Raw genomic sequence first — 18550 nt, forward strand, 5'->3', positions numbered from 1 at the left:
CTGAACTGCTGCAGGTTTCCTGTAGTTAAGTTTCAAAGCTTCAAACACTTTTACATTTCAGAGGCTTCATCTTTACTGATTGACATTTGACTTGTTTGTTTGGGGAGGAGACGCAGCTCTGAGCTGGTTTTAAAATAGGGAGAGGTATTGGCTGTCCTGGGGGAGGGACGGGGGACGTCTCGCACTGGGAGACAGGTGGTGTTTAAAAATACTCAGTTCTGCTGTTACAGACTGGATTTCTTCTGGTTAATGACTGATCGGTGCATACATTTAGAAACTTGTGAAAACCGACCTGGTGTGAGGCGACGAGTCAAACATTACACATTCACAAGTGTTGTAAAAGGTTTTTATTGAATTTGAGATTTGACCAGGTTTGGCAGCACCAATGCATTTTTCCAAATTGAGCAATGTTGCTTTAGTTTAAGTTTTTAAAATTAAACGCACTAAAATTGACAACAAAATGGCCTCTACGTTATGACAGCGACCTGAACCAATACTATTGCATCGTACGTTCACCTGCCAGTTGGCTGAAAATGCTCTGAATGTTTGAGGGATTTTTTAATGAAAAAATAAAAGTACAGTTTGTGTGTTTATTTGCAAACTCAAAGTCGAAACTGTTTCAGCCAAACACCTTTTAATTTGTGGCTAAAAGACAGCAGCACATTGGAAGAGTGCTCTTCTCAGTGTAAGACATGGAGTTACCAATCATTCTTTATTTTCCTCCATCTCACAATCACAAGGTCATGTGACCAACTCCTGTGGGAAATAAATACATTTTGGGATGTGTGTTTGTGTGACAGCCAATAGTTTGATTGCTGAAAAGATGTGCACTTGAAAATGGTACAAAAACAGAGTCGTACACACAAAGTGCCTTCATGCGTAGAAAAGTTGAACTCATATATGGTGCTGAAGCACAAAACGCAGTGGACAGTTTCTCACGCTGAAGCTTACATGAAAACATGAACGCTACTCGTCACATCATCCCGACCCGCCTCCTGCTGCCTCTATGCTTTCAACACAAACCTGAACACATGTACTACAACATACAGTGATGGCTTTGAATAAAGACGAACAGCTCTCGGTTCAAACCGCACAAACAGAAGCAGTGAATTCATATTTCCGTCTCTATTTGGTTGATCAGCTCCCGAAGACAACAAATACATAAAAATCCTGGTGAAAATAGAAAATATCACAGTGTAGAACACCACAGTCTCAAATACAGGTTTCTTTTTTTGGTTGATTTTTTTTTTTTATGCAGGATGAAAAAGACAAATCTGACTACGAGCAGCGAAATGAAAACATCAACAACCTGATTTTAAAGTTGATCGGACGTTTCATTCATCGTTTTCAGCTTTTCCTGATCAAGAATTTGGACATTCCAGATGATTAAAACTATGATATTAACAGTTTTCACTCCCTCATCCTTCACACGTCTAAACAATCCGGTTTAAGGTGTCACAGAGAGAATATTAAGTTTTTGTGATCAACATCTTGTGACAACACAAACTATGCCGGATTGAGTTTGAAAAATGTTGACACATTGACGTACTCTATCATCTCTATCATCCAGCCCCCCGTCCGCCCTCCGCCCCCCCACCACCTCCACACTTACATACAAACAGCATCACATTCGGATGCACTGAATCAGTTCAATGTCCTTCAGCTTCTCTGAGCTGGTCGGAGAAGAGTCTGACAGTCTCACAGTCACACCAACAAAAACCTTTAGATGAGATGTGGCGTCTGCATGAGGCCCCATCCTCATCCTCAGGAGTGTGGGGCTCCTAACTGAGGAGGACGGACTCCATCTCTGTCCAACGCTGCTGGTGACCTGCAGCAAACCCACAGTTTGATTTTAAATTGGACCGAATGAACCAGACTGCTGCTTCAGTGAAAATAATTTAAAAACAAATATTCCATCTGATGGAGAATCAACAACTAATGAAAACAGCACGCAGCCACAAACTATTCCGAGGGTCAGGAACCGTAAACTGGAGGTTTGGATTTTGCAGACTGATTTGTTTACCTGAGGTTGGGGAAGACGTCTCATGACAAAATGTGTACGAAGAGGATGGCCAGGCCGATGTTGAGCAGGATGACCATGCAGATCATGATGGTGTTCGGGCCCTTTAAAATAGAACAGAAATACACGTGTGGGCTGAAAACAGGGAATTCATGTTCTTCTCTTTCTATTTCTGACAGACATGATGTGTTCACCGCCCCACCTCCTGCTCCAGAGACTCGGCGGACACCAATTTATTTGGGCTCAACGCCTCGGCCTTCGGTCGGGCCTCTGCTTTGGGCTCCACCTTCGGGGCTGGTTTGGCAGCGATGACTTTGACTTCCGCTGGCTTTGGAACGGGTTTAGGTTCTAGTTTGGGTGCAGGTTTCGGGGACGGAGCCGGGCTCGGTTGCCGTTTTGGTGCTGGTTTTGTTTCTGCTTTGCTGGACGGCCTGCTCGCCTCCCTGGACTCCACCTTGGTCTCCAGGACGACAGGAACTCGTTGGTGGGCTGACGGAGCTGTTTCAGGTTTGAGCTCTGCCGGTCTGGGTTCAGGGGTGGTGGCCTTGGGCCCTTTGGAGGTCGGACGTGTTGTATCTTCACCTCGAGAGATGAGGCTCTTCCTTACGGGGGGGATGGGGACGGCGGCGGCGGTGGCAGGAGTGACATCTGGAGCTTTGGCCTCAGAGTCGTACTTCTGCAGGGGCTTGATCTCCAGATCGGACCCCTGCCCATTCTTATTGCTCTGGCGGCTGGGCGTCCGCGAGGGGCCACGGCTGCTAGGGCCCCCTCCTCCTTCGGGGTTTGTTGAGGTGGGAGCAGGGGGGGTGGTGGGCCGGCTGCTGGGCCTGCTGTTGGGTTTACTGCTGCCCTTACTGCCTCCACCTCTGTTGGGTTTGTCTTCGTTCCAGCCTCCGGGGCCAAGAAGGCTGGGGTCCTCCTTCATGATGATGCCGGGGCTGGGGGAGGGGGTGCGGCCCGGGGAGGAGCTGGGCATCAGGCTGTCCAGTTCATTCATGAAGGGGCTTTCAGGCGGGGTGGGCACCGGCTCCTCCTCGGCCAGAAGGGACTCGTGCATGACGGGGTCTGTGTTTTCGCTGCCATCCACGACTTCCTGCAGAGCTCTCTTCTTCAGATACTCCGGACCTGAATCGGACCGGGCAGAGTGTCACACATTCATCTGTAAAAATGTGTTATTTATAAAAGAAGACAATTTACAGGAGGGAACAACCACAAGAGGACATTTTACCCCACACTTTCTCTTCACTGGCTGCTTTCAAATGAATCACAATCAAAAGAGGACACAGCACTCAAACAGGTGTTTTATTTTTCCTCCTCTGCTGATCTCAGTGTACTTTTTGACTGTGGCCTTCTCACAGAAGGATCGTGGATCTGGACTCACCTGTCCGTGTTACCTGCCTGTCTGCCTGGTGTCCTGACCCCACCGGCTCTATATTTGTATCTTATTTTATTTTATTATTTAACTAAGCTCCTTTTCCTCCTTTCTTTTTTTGCACACATGCTAAGTTGTTGCTAACAGGCTAAAAACAGCAAAGAGGTGCCGCAGCTCTCTTCTGGTCACATGACAGCCCATTTTCTCATTCTGGCAGATGTAGTTTCCAAATACTTTAATTCTAATATGTTTACAAAATAATAGTATTAATTGGACATTGCTGTAGATACGAGTGACCAAAATCTGAAAAAAAACTTTGTAGAAATTGATAATCAGGTGTTATAATAGAGTACTTTAGATTCTGATAATAAATGTCACTCAGCTCCGGCATTAATCTGATTATTTTTTCCTAAATAAGATCCATAACAGATGGATGGTAAAGTTACTGTGGATTAATACACATTTGTAGCTGTGCTGTGCATTCTGGCAGCCGGACAGATTATTTCAGATTAAATCCAGATACCTGTCCACATACGTTCATGTATGTGTGAGTTCTTTAAAGCGTTTTTAATCTCATGATGATTAAAAAGAATATCAGGCTTTTCAAGACATCTTTTGAATTTAAGAAAATGACATCTCCTCCTGATGGTTTACTGTAACTGTGAGGTGGAAACGCTGACGCTCTGTCTGTGTTATTATCTCCTCAGTGGAAGAATTCGAGGCCAGGCAGCCTCTCAGGAAGCAGACTGATCGACGTCAACTCACCAGGAAACGGGACTGAACTGCAAGAGGCTCCAAAATGGCTGCCGTGCTTTTGTGTGACTGTGTCGGTGTGTGTTGGCAGACTTTTTTAGCCATTCAGCTGTGGTGAGCCTCGGCTGGAGTCTGAGTGCTTTGTAATTGTCATGAAGTAAATAAAATGAATAAATGTGCTGTTCAATTGCTGCTGTTGTGTTCTTCACTTCTAGTGGAACAAAAAATGGAAACTGAAGGGTGTTTTAGGTTAAAACAGGTTCCTGTCCACTCACCTGGCTGGTAGAAGGACGGGGAAAGCTCTTTGGCCACCAGTCTGGCGATGCTGGATTCGCTGTTGGAGGCCTGAGCTGCATTAGCGGCACCGTCTGCTTTGGCTTTGGCATGGGTCGTCCTGCAGAGGAGCACAACGCAGCATTTATTTCCCTCTCACTGTTTGTTCTCAAGAGATTTTAAGGGCCTTTGAGCAGTTTGACATTCATCAGCGTGAATGAGAGGATGGTTTGGTCTGATATCAATAAAGGCAAAGATATTTAGCTGAGCACAAACACTGAAAGCAGCAGGGCTAACATTATGAAATATTATTTAGTCCCATATATGTTTTACAGCGTGTTTTCTAAATTGTGTCTCCCACATTAAGTTACTCTTGAGTTAATATCAGTACATCATATAATGAGATTAGAATTTTCTGCTTGTGTGCCTGAAGAACAAGTCACAGAACTAAATATTGCACTCCAAACCAAAAATTCCTGTAATTTTCATCATTTCCATAATATCCACTGAATCGTAAACGAGTGCTTCAGCACTTTTACAGTCACGGTTCATCCTCAGGTGAGCATTTTACCAAAAGTCCCCCGGCCCAGAAAAAAAGTCCACCCCTCCTGGCAACAGAGGAAACATCAGTGGATGAAGTCAGAGGGGTTCATCCTGTGGGGACACTGCTGTTCGTCCCACATTAACGGCAGAGTTACTGATTGTGATTACTCTGTAGATACTTAACATACTGTAACTTTACACTGAGCCGGAAATAACCTGCCGGTCTGCCTGAAGACTCGGAGGGGACGCTGCTTCCCACTGGAACAATTAAAGACTCTGTCCACTGACTGTGGACAGGTGGAGACAGGTGGGCGGTGTCCTTTTCCAGGTACCCTGTTCTCTCCACCTCAGACAGACAGTTACACTGAAAACATCGAGCTTTTGGTTCGATATCTGAGCCAACATTCACACATTTGTCCTCTTCAGCCTGTAAATCCTGAACCATCAAACCACAACTCCGCTGTTTTGGAACCAAAACAAACTCCATGTGTGATTCTGATCCTGATTCTGATCCCGATCCTGATCCTGATCCTGATCCTAATCCTGAACCTGATCCTGATCCTGATGCTGATCCTGATTCTGATCCCGATCCTGATCCTGATCCTGGACCTGATCCTGATCCTAATCCCGAACCTGATCCTGATCCTGATGCTGATCCTGATTCTGATCCTGATCCTCGACCTGATCCTGATCCTAATCCTGAACCTGATCCTGATCCTGATGCTGATCCTGATTCTGATCCTGATCCTGATCCTGATCCTGATCCTGATCCTGATCCTGGACCTGATTCTGATTCTGATTCTGGACCTGATCCTGGACCTGATCCTGGACCTGATCCTGATCCTGGACCTGATCCTGGACCTGATCCTGGACCTGAACCTGATCCTGGACCTGATCCTGGACCTGATCCTGATCCTGGACCTGATGTATTTGGTCTTATCCAACATGGAGGGAAGCAGCAGTGAAACATCAACAGTAGCAGCTTCAGTGTCTCAGCACCATAAATGTGCAGAAACCTCAGACCTGAGGAGAGCCGATCATCACCCCCCCCCCCCCCCACCACCACACACACCCTGTACGAGGAAAACACACATTTAACCCCCCAATAACCAGACCCAGCCAGATGGTCCCAAAGAGGGCTAAGAGCTGCTCGCTGACTGGACGTGGCTCCAGATGCTAACAGTGACATCATCATCAGCTACAGTTAAACAGAAGAAATAAAACTTTGGTCCCCAAAATGTAACATCATTAACTTTAATATGAAGGATAAATAAACTGTCACCAGTTCATTATAACACAACTGAGACTGAAACGCTCATGAACTTAACTGTTGGGTTAAATCAGTAGTGGTGCACTGCAAGAAGGTTCCAGGTTTGAATCCCTCTTTCCCACAGTCCACAGCGGTCCAGGTGAACCCTGCCCCCCCGACCCAGCATGGACCAACAGTACCGATCATGAACCAGTCGGTTAATGTTACTGAAGGAGTCCTGGATGGTTTGTGACTGAGCGCCTCCTTTCACATGTGATCCATTTATAAAAAAAACATCCTCGTGTTGTGCGACACTTTTAAAACAACAAACCGTTCAGTTTAGATAGTTATCAGTTTGTCTGCTGAAGTTGTAAATCTGCAGCAGTTTGTGTTGCTCTCCGAGTCCTTCTTTGCAACCAAACATGACATTTGACACCATGACCTAAATACCCTTTACGCTTTTAAGGAGACGCTGCGTACAGTCCGAGGATTCATGAGGCATCGGCTGCAGAGAGACACTCAGCTGTGTCCTCAACACCCGCAGCCGTGACCTCACAGAACAACCACACCGTAAATCTGTGCGAAGTCTGTGCTGCTCACTTCAAACATACGACTGTTTTCTGTCAGAGATATTCTGTCATCCTGGCATGTGCTGCTGGATCTCTGTGGAGGGTCCTGTTGGACTCTGGGAGTGTGGGAGAGCGATTTAGTTTCTATAAAAAGACGACTAAATGTTTCAGCCTGAAATTATATCACTTTGCCAAAACACGCGTTCATGAAGTGCTAATTGAAATGTCGTTATTACCACGTTGGGAGGAGGTCACACAAAGAGCAGCAGAGATCATGACCTTTTCAACACAGACACACACAGCGTGAGCTGAACTTTGTTTACAAATGTTAGGACGGGCACAAAGTGCTCGTCTCAGCAGGACAGTGTGTAATCCAAGCTGCACAACTAAAGCTAGGTGTGGTGCATTTATACTCTTTATACCAGCCACACTCGCTTATGAGCTGTGTCATATTTATATCCGTGGAAACATCTGACACCGCTGCTGACGCAAGGTGGACCGAGATCTGTGATCTCTGACTGCAGCTGAAGCTTACAGTAGGTGACGAGACCAAGTCGGGAACAAGTTGTGATCTGCTGAAACTAGAAAAGAGTGAGCAGACTAAAAGTCTGGATTGGACATGTAGACAAACAGAAGAGTGAGGATAAGAAGAGTGTGTGACGAGGCAGGCGGTCTGAACGCAGGGGGAGGGGGATAATCAGCTGTTGCATTCCCCTGCGATTGTGATACAGCAGGAGTGAGCGTGTCCATATTTAGTCAGGGCTCCTCAGCGACCACTGGGCCCCCGAGTGTGCGTCATTTACACCCCGTCCCGCCACACCGGTCCTCCTCCAGACGCCTCCTGATGCCGGCTCATGAAGCAGAACAATGTCCACAGAGCGTCCGAACGCCGGCGAGCCCAAAGCTGACTGGACCTGCAGGGGCCCCGTCTGGACCCCCATTCAGTCCAGAGGTTGGACGGGTATTTTTAACCCTGCGCTTCTCTGCCAAAGGATCACAGAGGGAGGAATGAGCTGCCAGGAACAGATGTGTCACTTCTCCACCGCAAGTTAGTTTGGTTTGGTCCTCTCCTTACGATTCAGATCTGTCCCCTCAGTGAAAACACCGATACAACCATGTTCTGACACACAAGTACGAATAAAAGTCCATAAAATCCAAATTTCAAATAAAAGTTTGAAATCAGAACTGTATTTATGTGCAGCACACGAGGAAACGTGCTCTGTTGCATTCTGGTCTTCCTGCAGAGATGTATTTATGGGTTTGCACCGTAGAAGTCAAAATAAAAACTAGTTTAGTTAAAATAGAATTACCTTCCTCACTTCCCTCTAAATTTAATTCATGTAACATGAGTCCACACCAGGAAACCGGCTGTCGGCTCTGTGAACTCTCAACAGATGATCATTTATTTTCTGCTGTTAAATGTGATTCATTTTTCTGATACTGAGGCTAAAATGGGAAGGCTAACGCGAACCCAAGCCATTCAGTGAGTCCAGATTCACTGGACTGGATTCTCTGTATGTTCGGTCTGTAAAGGCCACCGAGGTGTTTGAGGACCGTCCGACATAAATGGGACATCCCGGCGCTGATGGATTTGCTGCGTTAAAGTTGATTTCCCCGACACGCTGCTTCTCCTCACGGCTCAGTATTTAGATTTGAGTGTGTTTGGAGTCTGTGGTTCATCAGCTGTAAACACTGAGCTTATTTCAGGTGCTGAGACGTCTGAGGACACAAACGGCAGCTCCTTCTATGGTCAAAGACAAACTGAAGGTGGATGAGATACTGATTGTTTGAGGACTTCATTCAGAGACTTTAATGTAAAACCTTCCACTGAAACAGATAAAATGATAATTATCAGTTTTTTTGTACGTGTTTTCCGCTATCAAACATTTTTAAGCAACTTATAAACATGTTAATAACAGAATAAAAAATGTGTAGAACTCTGATGTAGTTGGGAAACACACAGTGTGATTATTTATTCATTTATTACATGTTTGTTGTTTGCTTATAAGAGCTAACTATCCTGTTAAAGAGTGAGTTTATTTATCGATAAAGATGACATAAATTCGGAAGCTGTGAGGGACACGAACCCCCCCAACAGTTTATGATGATTGGCCTGTAATATTACACTGTGGACGCCCTGTAACGCTGATCACATCTTCACAGCGAACCCGACGGCGAATCGTTTCTGTCGAGGCCAACCTGAGAGCAGATTCAGCTCGGATCCAGAAAACCTGACAGCACATTCTGCTAGATCAGGACCTCTGCGGACAAGGCACCAAGAGATGGCAAACAAAGACACACAAAGGTCAAAGGTCACTCCTCCTCCATGTTGACCACCTGTCGGATCCAACAGGAGCCTCTATCAGTCAAACACATTTTCAGGATGTGAACTCCAGTTTCTTTAAGAAGAAACCCAACAACAGCTCGGAGGACCAGCGGCCTTATTCTTCAGACCAGAGCACGTCTCTGAAAAAGGTTCCCTGACTGAACACAGCTAAGTAACGAGCCAGGTGAGCCATCTTTGTTTGGACTGAACAAACACAATGTTAGGAAGAGGTTCAATTAGGGTCAGTGACGAAGCTCTGATGTGACTCTTCTTACCTGGAAGCGGCGATCTCGGCCTTCTGCTTGGCGATGGCTGCCGCCCTCTGAGCTCCCTCCACCGCTCTCTCCACCTTATGCTTGATCTTGGTTCCCTTCAGCTGGATCACTCTCTTCTTCATGGCCTTCACCAGCATGTTGTTCATGTACTTGCCTTCCTCTTTCCCGCCCTCGGCGAAAGTGGTGCAGCCGTAGCCGTGTCTCTGGTTGTTCAACCACTCGCCCTCATACTTCAGCCCGCTGGACCGTTCGCTTATTCCATATCCGGACCGCTTGTCGTTCTTCCACTCACCCATGTAAACCTCTGTGGTGGTGGCGTCGATGTCGGCCTCCACGGGCGGGAAATCCTCGGCTCCGGCCAGGCTCTCGTCCATGCTGATGGTGGAGTTGGTGTCGCTGGCGTTGGAGCTGAGAGCTGATTCCGTCCTCAGGAAGCTGATCTTGCTCTTCTGGCTGGCCAGCGAGGTGCTCGAGTCGGACTTCTTCAGCTTGCCCAGCAGAGAGCTCCGGGATAACAGACCTTTCTTCTTGTGCTTCACCGCGTCAGGGTCCACCTGGAGGGTGAGGGCGAAGCCACCGCGGGATGGTCCCAGCTGGCTCGGGGTGGCGACGGGCGTCTCCTCACCTGAGGCGTTGGTGGTGGTGATGATGGGGATGTCCTGGTGTAAGACGGTGCCGTTACTGTGTTCGCTGCGAAGGGAGGTCAAGGATGTACGAAGAGGGGACCGCACAACGGCGGCCATCCCATAGGGGACGCTCTGACGGACGCCATAGCCGTGCCGCATCCCGCCAGTGAACTGACCCTGGAAAGTTCCTGCAAACACCAGAAGAAGAACAGAAGAACATGTCGAATTACACAGAATTCTTTTCTATATGCAGCAGAGATGAAGCCTCGGGCTGTTTTTAGCGGCGCAGCGGCGCTCTATAGATGGCAGCATCAGTATGTCTGTCATTTGTTCCAGACTGAAATATCTCAACAACCACTGGAAGGATCGCCAGGAAATTCTCCCATACATTAGAGCTCCTCAGAGGATAAATATTACTTGACTTTGACTTTGGTGAACCCACGACGGACTCCTGAGCTCCACTGACTTCGATGAGGAACTATTTCATGTATTGGGGTGGAATTTGTTGGAGACATTCGTGGTGCTGAGAAGACTTCAATAGTTCTTTTATCCTCCATCTCCTGAAGAGAATCAGTGTTCCTGTTGAACATGAGCATGTATCTGTGGTTACGTTAGCATTTACCTCAAGTCGTTTCACACTGCCTGTCTGTCAGCTGTCTGACGAGTCAAACTTTTATTTTTTGCCTGAATGTGTTGGGTATCTTTAGTGTCATTAATGGCCTCGCTGACAAATCCACTTGGGGTTTGGCCTCGTGCTAAAATTAACATGTGTGTGGATTATAGTGCCGGCTAGACCTCTGCCCGTGAGGCCAGGAGAGCAGGGGGCTGCTGGGCTATTCTGGTGCCAACTTCCACCGGACTGGGCTTCAAGCTGATGAGTCAGGAGGGAAGCCGCCGCTTTAGAAATGTCATGTTATTTCTCCAACTTCTCAAGTTTCCTCCACAGAGTAAAACACACGAAGCCACAGGGAGATAAGATTATTATCCGATTAGCTACCGACTCTTGTTAAATGGTTGAAAATAACAAAGAATATTCCGTCCAGAATGGGATTATTTTATAGTTACGTTAGTGTTTTTTTTATTTGATGCTACTTTTATTCATTGATTCTCAGAAGGAAGTGTTTTTTTGTAAAAGTGCCATGTTTTATGGTGACAATGTGTTTAGATGCTAAAAGAATGTTAACATTAGCTTCACCTGCAGCAGCCATGACGTGATTTTCATCATGTCTGGTAACATAACATAAATTATGCTGCTTAAACCATTTTTTCATGCACAGCACTTTTTAAATAAAGCATAAAGTACTTAGAAGCTTATTTAAGTAAAAGAATATTTTTTACACACTAATATTTGAATTATTAAAGTTCATTCTGAGTTCATGAAAATGGAGCTTGAATTCCAACCTGACACAGTCAGAATATATAATTTATACTTGCTGACAATACCAGAGAAGTTCTACATGCATCAGACTGTTTGATTTATTAGATAAGACTGTCGTGACTTTATTTAAATACATATGTCAGAGTGTTGGACTCATCATTGGTGTAACGAGCTCTTTTCCCTTCAGTCTAATAGAAATACATATTTTCTGCCTTCTTTATGGATTTAACTGCCCAAAGAAGTTTAAATAAGCTTCATCTCAAACTGTGGTTCAGTAAAAATAATAATCTATATTTGGAAACAAAAGTGAGATTTTTCAGTGCAGAAACGTGACTTGAAGAGTTTGTGGCATTTTGAATCCAGCTGCTGTTTTATCACACATCCACTCGATGATCCGTTTTCAGGAGTGTTTTTCTCCACAAACAGTGAAAATGTGAATGCAGTCAGAAAAACATTCAGCTCATGCTTCATCAGTTTTCCTCTGAATGGAAGCCTCACCTCCATCAGCGTAAGTCTCTGTTCCGTATCCGTCCTGAAGCCCGTTATTCCAGGTGCCTTCGTACTTGGCACCGCTGCCGACACTGATCCGGACCCCGTAGCGGCCCTTGAAGCCGTGGGTCCACTCTCCTCTGTAAGTCCAGTGTCCTTTGGTCTCCACTCCCAGGCCGTGGCGCTTCCCCTGAGACCAGTACCCCTCGTAGGTGTTCCCGCTGGGCCAGGTGTAGACCCCCACCACCTCGAAGCCGTAGTTCCAGGATCCGGAGAACTCGCCCTGGCCTTTGGGTCCGGTGCAGATGCCATGCCCGTGGGCTTTGCCCCCCTCCCAGCCCCCGCAGTAAGCGCCTCCGTCGTCGAACTCGAAGCGGCCGCCGCTCATGACGCACCGCCGCGCAAAGACGCACCGATCCGAAGGAAGCCGCAGCTGGGCCGGACCCTCAGACCTGGACTCTGGCTGTCCTGCCGGATCTGGTCTGGAGGTCTCTCAGCGGGTCCATGAAGCTCCAGAGCGCAGCTTTATTTCTTCTGGGAGTGTGTCGGTAAGCCGGGGGGGTCTTCTCGGCTTCTTCAGGTGCCCCTCGCCCCCTGATCTGCCCCCCAGCTCAGTCTGCCGGTCCTGCTGCTGGACTCCAGCAGACCTAACAAGGCGACCAATCCACAGACAGACTTCCAAAAATACGCTCCAATCCTCAGCTGCGGGGAGTCCTGCCAGAGTCCGGACTCAGGATTCTGGTCTCTCCATCTGTCCCTTCAGACAGTGAAACGACAGTTAAAGGTTTCATGCCTTTAAATGGAATACATCTGTAATTTCTGACAGCAATATGCTGTGTTTTATTCACCAACAGTACAGATTCCCTCATTAATAGAAGTAAAATGTGTCGCAAAAGTCAGGAGCTGAATTGAAACAGATCTCATAACTCATCACTTTAAAACTTTCATTTGTTTTTATTGTGTTTCACTCCTTTTGCTCCCTCTGCTGGAAAATGTTGGGAACTGAATCACATTTCAATTTCCCTAAATTTTATTTTATGACTAAATAAAAAATAAAATATAAAAGTATATTAAGTTGCATTGATACAAAGAATAGTCCATAATAACTAAAAGGAATTTTTTCATTACATCCAAATGCTGCTCGAGTTATTTTTAACTACTCTGAGTATTTTCCTTCCAAAAGGTCACAACAGGAGTGTCAGGGGTCATGGAGATCACTGGAGGCCAAAAGGAAAGGCTGCTGATCTTTGAATGTTATCAATCAGCATCATTGACTGATGGATTGATTGATGGACTGATCAGCGGATCAGCAGTTTAAATCCAATTAATGAGCAAACACTTATTTGACCGACAGGATCTGACCTCTGACCGGGTCGTTCTTCTTCTTGTCTCCGATCAGCCTTCTGCTCGTCATCGTGTTGAACAGCTGATGTTGAAGGTGTCACGCAGACACTGACGGGAGAGAATCAGTGAGCTGACATTAAGACCATTTTACACAAACAGCACGTTAAAACGACAAACCTCCAGTGTGTCACCTTTAACAGCAGAGCCCAGGTCAGTGTGACTGAATGTGACCTTTGACAAATCACTACGTGCAACAATTTAATGCACAACCTTGTTGCTGCTTTCTGTGTTTTTGTGTTTTTATTTAGCTGTCAAAGTTTGTAATGTTTGTAATTTTGCAGTTTAGGGTTATTTGAACGATTCACTTCTCTGTAATTTTGTAAATTTCTGTTTGTTCATGGACATTAAAATTTCCGATATGTCAGAAGATGTTATTGTTTTGTTTTGTTTTTTGCATTGGCAGTAAAGATCCTGATTATTTTTTTAATCTTGACTGTGGGTGAGACGTCCCTCCCCGTCCTCGTCCTCTCCCTGCAGGAACATGGAGGACGCAGTGAGTAACTCAGCTCCAGCTCATTTACTTGTTGCTGTTTGTTTGATTAGAGCGTAATATTTTCATTGAACTCACAAATAAACGATTCTTTTCTGTTCTGAAACGTTCAGGTTTGGTCTCATCCTCGAGTTCAACTGAAAATGCCTGCAGGAAAAAAAACCCTGTTTGGATTTCTGGATAAACAGGATCTGTAATAACACTGATATCTGGAAAAGGACCAAACCAGAAATACACATGAAGCCTCAGGAAGCTGAGTCAGCAGTAACGGTGGCCTAATTGGCAAACTGGTTGGAGGCTAAGTTTGGTCAGGCTGAAGGGGGCAGATGGACAGAAGGCTGTGATGGAGGAGGAAGAATGAGCCACACTGAGTCAGTGATGCCACCTGTGGGCTTGGAACCAGACGAAACCAGATTTGGAGGTTTCATTTTGTTGATTGGAATGCTCCATCTCTGATTCCCTGAAAGTCTGAAGACGAGCAAAGGTCGGCCGAAGTCTGCAGACTGATTGACAGCTTCCTGATGCCCGGGGGCGGGGTTTCTGTGGCTGAACTATGTTTAGCTTTTGGGCAACTTCCTTTCAGAAAGCAAAACTTGTAACTGACAGGTCTGAGGTCGGCAGGCAGGAGGACACTTTGTGGACTAACTGTTGGGAGAATATGATTTTGTTCAGATTTTTCAGGAGTTTTGTCCTAGAAAGACGTGAACATGAAGATTTCGGCAGTTTGTGGTTTTAGAGATTCAAATGAAGACATTTAAGGTCAGAGCAGAGTCACAGCATCCATTAAATGAAATGTTCTCTGCACAGGAAGCGTGAGGGAAAGTAAAGTCCAGGTGTGTTCAGATTCAGCCACAGGAAGTGGTTTTTCATGCTTTCCTTGTAAATCAGGTTTCCTGACTGTGAGCTTCGACCTTTGAGCCTATTTAAGCTGTCGCAGTCCAACAAAGGAGAAACGATGGCCGAGCACCTGCTGAAAATACTCATCATTGGAGACGGGAATGTTGGGAAATCCTCTTTCGTGCATCGTTATGTCAACGGACAGTTCAACAAGATGTACAAGATGACGGTGGGAGGTACGACAGCTGAAGGAAAAATGTGGCTGTTCAGGATCCAGGTCTGGTTCTTTTCTGTGTGGCAAAGATTACGTGGTTAGACAGTGATGCTTCACAGTACATGGAATATTTAAAACACGGCTGATATTTAATGCTGAGACTGAAATCTGATCCTGTCTGAACTCTGAGTTTGGTGCTTGGCACCATATATTTAATCTGAATCTAATGTAAAATCTAACTTTACTGTCAGTCACACAGTAGCCCCGCCCTCTAACCCCTCCCCTTTCCCTCCAAATGGAGCATCGTTAAAAAAATCATGTTGTGTTGAAGACTGAAACCATAAAGCCATCAGGGAGGAGGAGGGACATTTTCCCATAGACTTCAATATAAGGGAGGAGGAGGGACATTTAACCTGGTTTATCTGTTAATGTTGTATTTGGATTTCATCATATTTGACTTCTGTTGAATTTCTCACTTCTCATATTCTCCCTCCTCACTTCCTCTCTGTTCCCAAATGAACCTCCTTGGTCGGCTCAGTGGATTTCTCCGTGAAGCTTCTTCAGTGGACGGATAAGGAGAAGGTCCGGCTGCAGCTTTGGGATGTCGCAGGTACACAACGTAAAGGAAAAAATGGAAAAGTGGATGGAGGGATGGAGGGATGAACTGTGTGTCCTCCACTCAGGCCAGGAGCGCTTCATATCCATGACCAGGATCTATTATAAAGGCGCGCTGGGCTGCGTGATGATGTTCGACGTCGGCAGCTTGTCCAGCTTCCTCAGCTGTCGCCTCTGGAAACAGGATCTGGACAACAAGGCCATGCTGCCCAACGGAGCCTCCATCCCCTGCATCCTGCTGGCCAACAAGGTTGTCCATAAAAATATATTATGATATTCGAGTGTTGAGCACATTCTGAACCGGTTTGAATCGGCTTTGACCAAGTTGAACCAGTTTGAACTTGAGTTTTCTGGTTATATTTTTTAAACTGAACTGTTTCCCGTTGTGCTGCAGTGTTAAATTTACCTGACAGATCTCTCCCTGCTCAGGCCGACCTCGCTGAGCGGGCCGTGTCCTCAGAAAACATCGACAGCTTCAGTCGAGCCAACGGCTTCGTTACCTGGATGGAGACGTCAGTCAAAGAAAACAGAAATGTTGGAGAATCCATGAGGTGGGGGGCGTTAAATAAATAATACATTTAGATCATAACCAGACAATCAGATGTCTTTCTGGGTGTTCCGATCTTTATTGGCGTAACTTCCTTCCCATCGGGGATTTACTGGTGTTGGTTGTCTGCTGTGTCTCAGGAGGCTGGTCCAGGAGATCCTGATGGTGAAGTCCAGCCTGGATTTGGACCAACCTGGACCTGAAGACACCGTTCATCCTCACCAGGACTCTGACAGCACCGCCAGGAGCTGCTGCTGAAGACAGTCACTTCTTCAAATAAACCGGACGCTGGAGAACCTGAACCCAGATTCTGTCCCCGCTGCCGTCCATCTCCAGAAGATCCCAGGACCTCATCATCATCATCATCATCGTGACAGCCATTTTGTCGGGCCGTTCTTTGCTGTGTACCTGCAGCTCTTTTGTTTTTCATATCACAGAAACAAAACGGCTTCCTGAAGAATTTCGTGACGTAACTGATGCAAAAAGAATGTTGTCTTTCACTTTGTTTTAATACTGACGTAACAGTGACCATGAAGGAGATGTGGACATCTGTTTAATCTAGCAAATTCAGTCCAATTTACACACAGAAAATGATAAAACAGAAATAAAAGAAAGACCAGAAACACTTTAAAAATTTTAAATAAACAGTCCAATCAATAAAAATTCAACTAAAATCCAGAATGTTGACTTTGTGGCCTTTTGCCAGTCTGACCGGCTGTTGAGGTCACTGTACAGTGATGATGTCATGGCGCCTGATCCTCGTGGCGGCCCTGAGTGGCCTGATCAGGTTGTGATGTGTCACATGTGGATGGGCAGGTACAGCCTCAGCGACAAACTGTGCATGGCTTCATAAAAAGAATAACATACAACAAAAGAAACCCTACAGTAGGAAATAAAATAAAGTGTACCTAAAATACAACAAAAATATAAAACAGGTGTAGTTTACATGAAGGAGGAGCGAGAATGGTGTGTGGGGGCTCGAAAGTTCAGTGTCCTGATCGCTCTTCCTCAGCCTCTGTGATCAGGAAAGGAAAAGCCTGAACTCTGATCAGCTCTGATGGAGGATGATCAGCGCGTGACGTCTGCTTCAGCTCCATCCAGCCAACGGTGCAGCGTGGGCGGCCTCCCACCAGCTCTTCTGAAACTGCGTCCTGTGTCCGGATAGCATCGTCCTCCTCAACCACGCTGTCTTCACTTCATCCACTATTCATTGATTCTTCTTACAGAGAGCACGTTTCCTCGCCAACAGAAAAACTAATTCATCAAACACTCACCAGCTCAGAGTGTTTAAAGGAGCTGAAATAAGTTTATAAAGGCAAAATAAGATATGAAATATGCAAGCTGCTGAGTGGCTGATTCCTTAAAGGAGTCCAGGCTTTTAAACATTCTGTTCAGAAAGTAGAACTGAATGTTTTAGCAATAAAAAACAACACATTCTTCAGTTTATTGAATTGCTCTGTTGATGTGTTTCTTTGGTGCCACCTGCCTGTTGGATGGACCAACAGACAACTGATTATTAAACAAACTGCACTCAAACACTAAACACAGTAGACGAATAATTCAATACGTGAATTTATAAATTTATGATATCATCTGTGCTTCAGTCTGACCTTTACTGAAGCTGATGCCTTGCAGGTGGAGGTGAAGGATCCTCAGTCATCCATGCTGACGAAAGTATTTACTGATTTTGCAGAGTTAACGTCAAAACTCAGCGAGGCCTTGAGACCAGACGTCAGCACCTCGATGGTGGAAGGGGCTCAAGGAAGGAAGGTATTCCTGCTCTCCACGTCGACTATCCGTGGAAGAACGTAAACAAGCAGACAAAGACATCACAGCCCACGCTTGATATTTTCAGTGACAGTGACTCGGAGAACGAGGAAGTCCTGCAGGAAACGCTTTATCCTTTATCTGGGTCAACCGCAGCTGTGCTCCGATGAAGGTCACGTGACTGAAGGTTCATTCTCCCAATGAAAGTGAAATTAAAAAATGAGGTCAAATTCTGGTGTGTTCATTTTCTGCAGGCCGACCGGTTTTACGGCTCTGCATCAGTTTTAATCCTGTCATTTCCTCACTGACTCATGGAGATCAAACCTTTGTTGTACAACATGAGACACGAGTGTTAAAGACAACTGTTTCCTTTCTTTGTGGGTGGAGAATAATGTGCCCCTTGTGACCGATCAATCAATCAATGTGACTGTTAGAAGATAAAGACATAGTGATAAAGATAAAACGATGAGTAGGAAAAAAAAACTGAAACAACTTACAGTTCAAAATAGAAAAGATAAAATACTGAAAGACAGAAGAGAGTAAAACCAGAAATAAGAACTGAAGACAGAGTCCTTGATTTCATTTTAATGGATAACAGAGCAGCGGAGACCAGGAGAACCAGATTTAAAGGAAAAAGAGTAAGAAGTGAAGCAGAGAAACGCTGTGACGACAGAAGTGACAATAAATAAATGAGTGAAGCCAAGAACAAATGAAGGAGGTGTTATCATCCCCTTCGCTTGGATCTTACACTTATATCACTAATCCACAGTGACTCCAACGCTCAGATAGTCAGAAAATCAGCC

General features: G+C 45.7%; 2 protein-coding genes across 3 annotated transcripts; one reads left to right on the forward strand and one right to left on the reverse strand.

The window, feature by feature from the left end:
- Positions 1-1222: 1222 nt before the first annotated feature.
- On the reverse strand, positions 1223-12597 carry jph2 (junctophilin 2). Its single transcript, XM_029505782.1, has 6 exons — positions 11883-12597; positions 9381-10194; positions 4421-4539; positions 2223-3145; positions 2024-2124; positions 1223-1828 (listed from the first exon to the last, which is right to left on the reverse strand). The coding sequence occupies exons 1-5, from the start codon at positions 12259-12261 to the stop codon at positions 2044-2046; spliced, it is 2316 nt and encodes a 771-aa protein (XP_029361642.1). The 5' UTR covers positions 12262-12597; the 3' UTR covers positions 1223-1828; positions 2024-2043.
- A 1740-nt stretch (positions 12598-14337) lies between these two features.
- LOC115045867 (ras-related protein Rab-7L1) lies at positions 14338-17467 on the forward strand. 2 transcript variants are annotated; one of them, XM_029505803.1, is made up of 6 exons: positions 14338-14526; positions 14656-14840; positions 15357-15428; positions 15502-15683; positions 15863-15984; positions 16121-17462. In XM_029505803.1, exons 2-6 carry the CDS (start codon positions 14723-14725, stop codon positions 16236-16238), a joined length of 612 nt encoding a protein of 203 aa, XP_029361663.1. In that variant the 5' UTR covers positions 14338-14526; positions 14656-14722; the 3' UTR covers positions 16239-17462. The 2 variants fall into 2 exon arrangements, with proteins under 2 accessions (XP_029361663.1, XP_029361664.1); XM_029505804.1 differs by lacking the exon at positions 14338-14526 and having other exon boundaries at positions 14661-14840; positions 16121-17467.
- The last annotated feature ends 1083 nt before the right edge of the window (positions 17468-18550 follow it).

The sequence above is a fragment of the Echeneis naucrates genome, chromosome 7 (assembly GCF_900963305.1).
Source record: "Echeneis naucrates chromosome 7, fEcheNa1.1, whole genome shotgun sequence".
Classification (NCBI taxonomy): Eukaryota; Metazoa; Chordata; class Actinopteri; order Carangiformes; family Echeneidae; genus Echeneis; species Echeneis naucrates.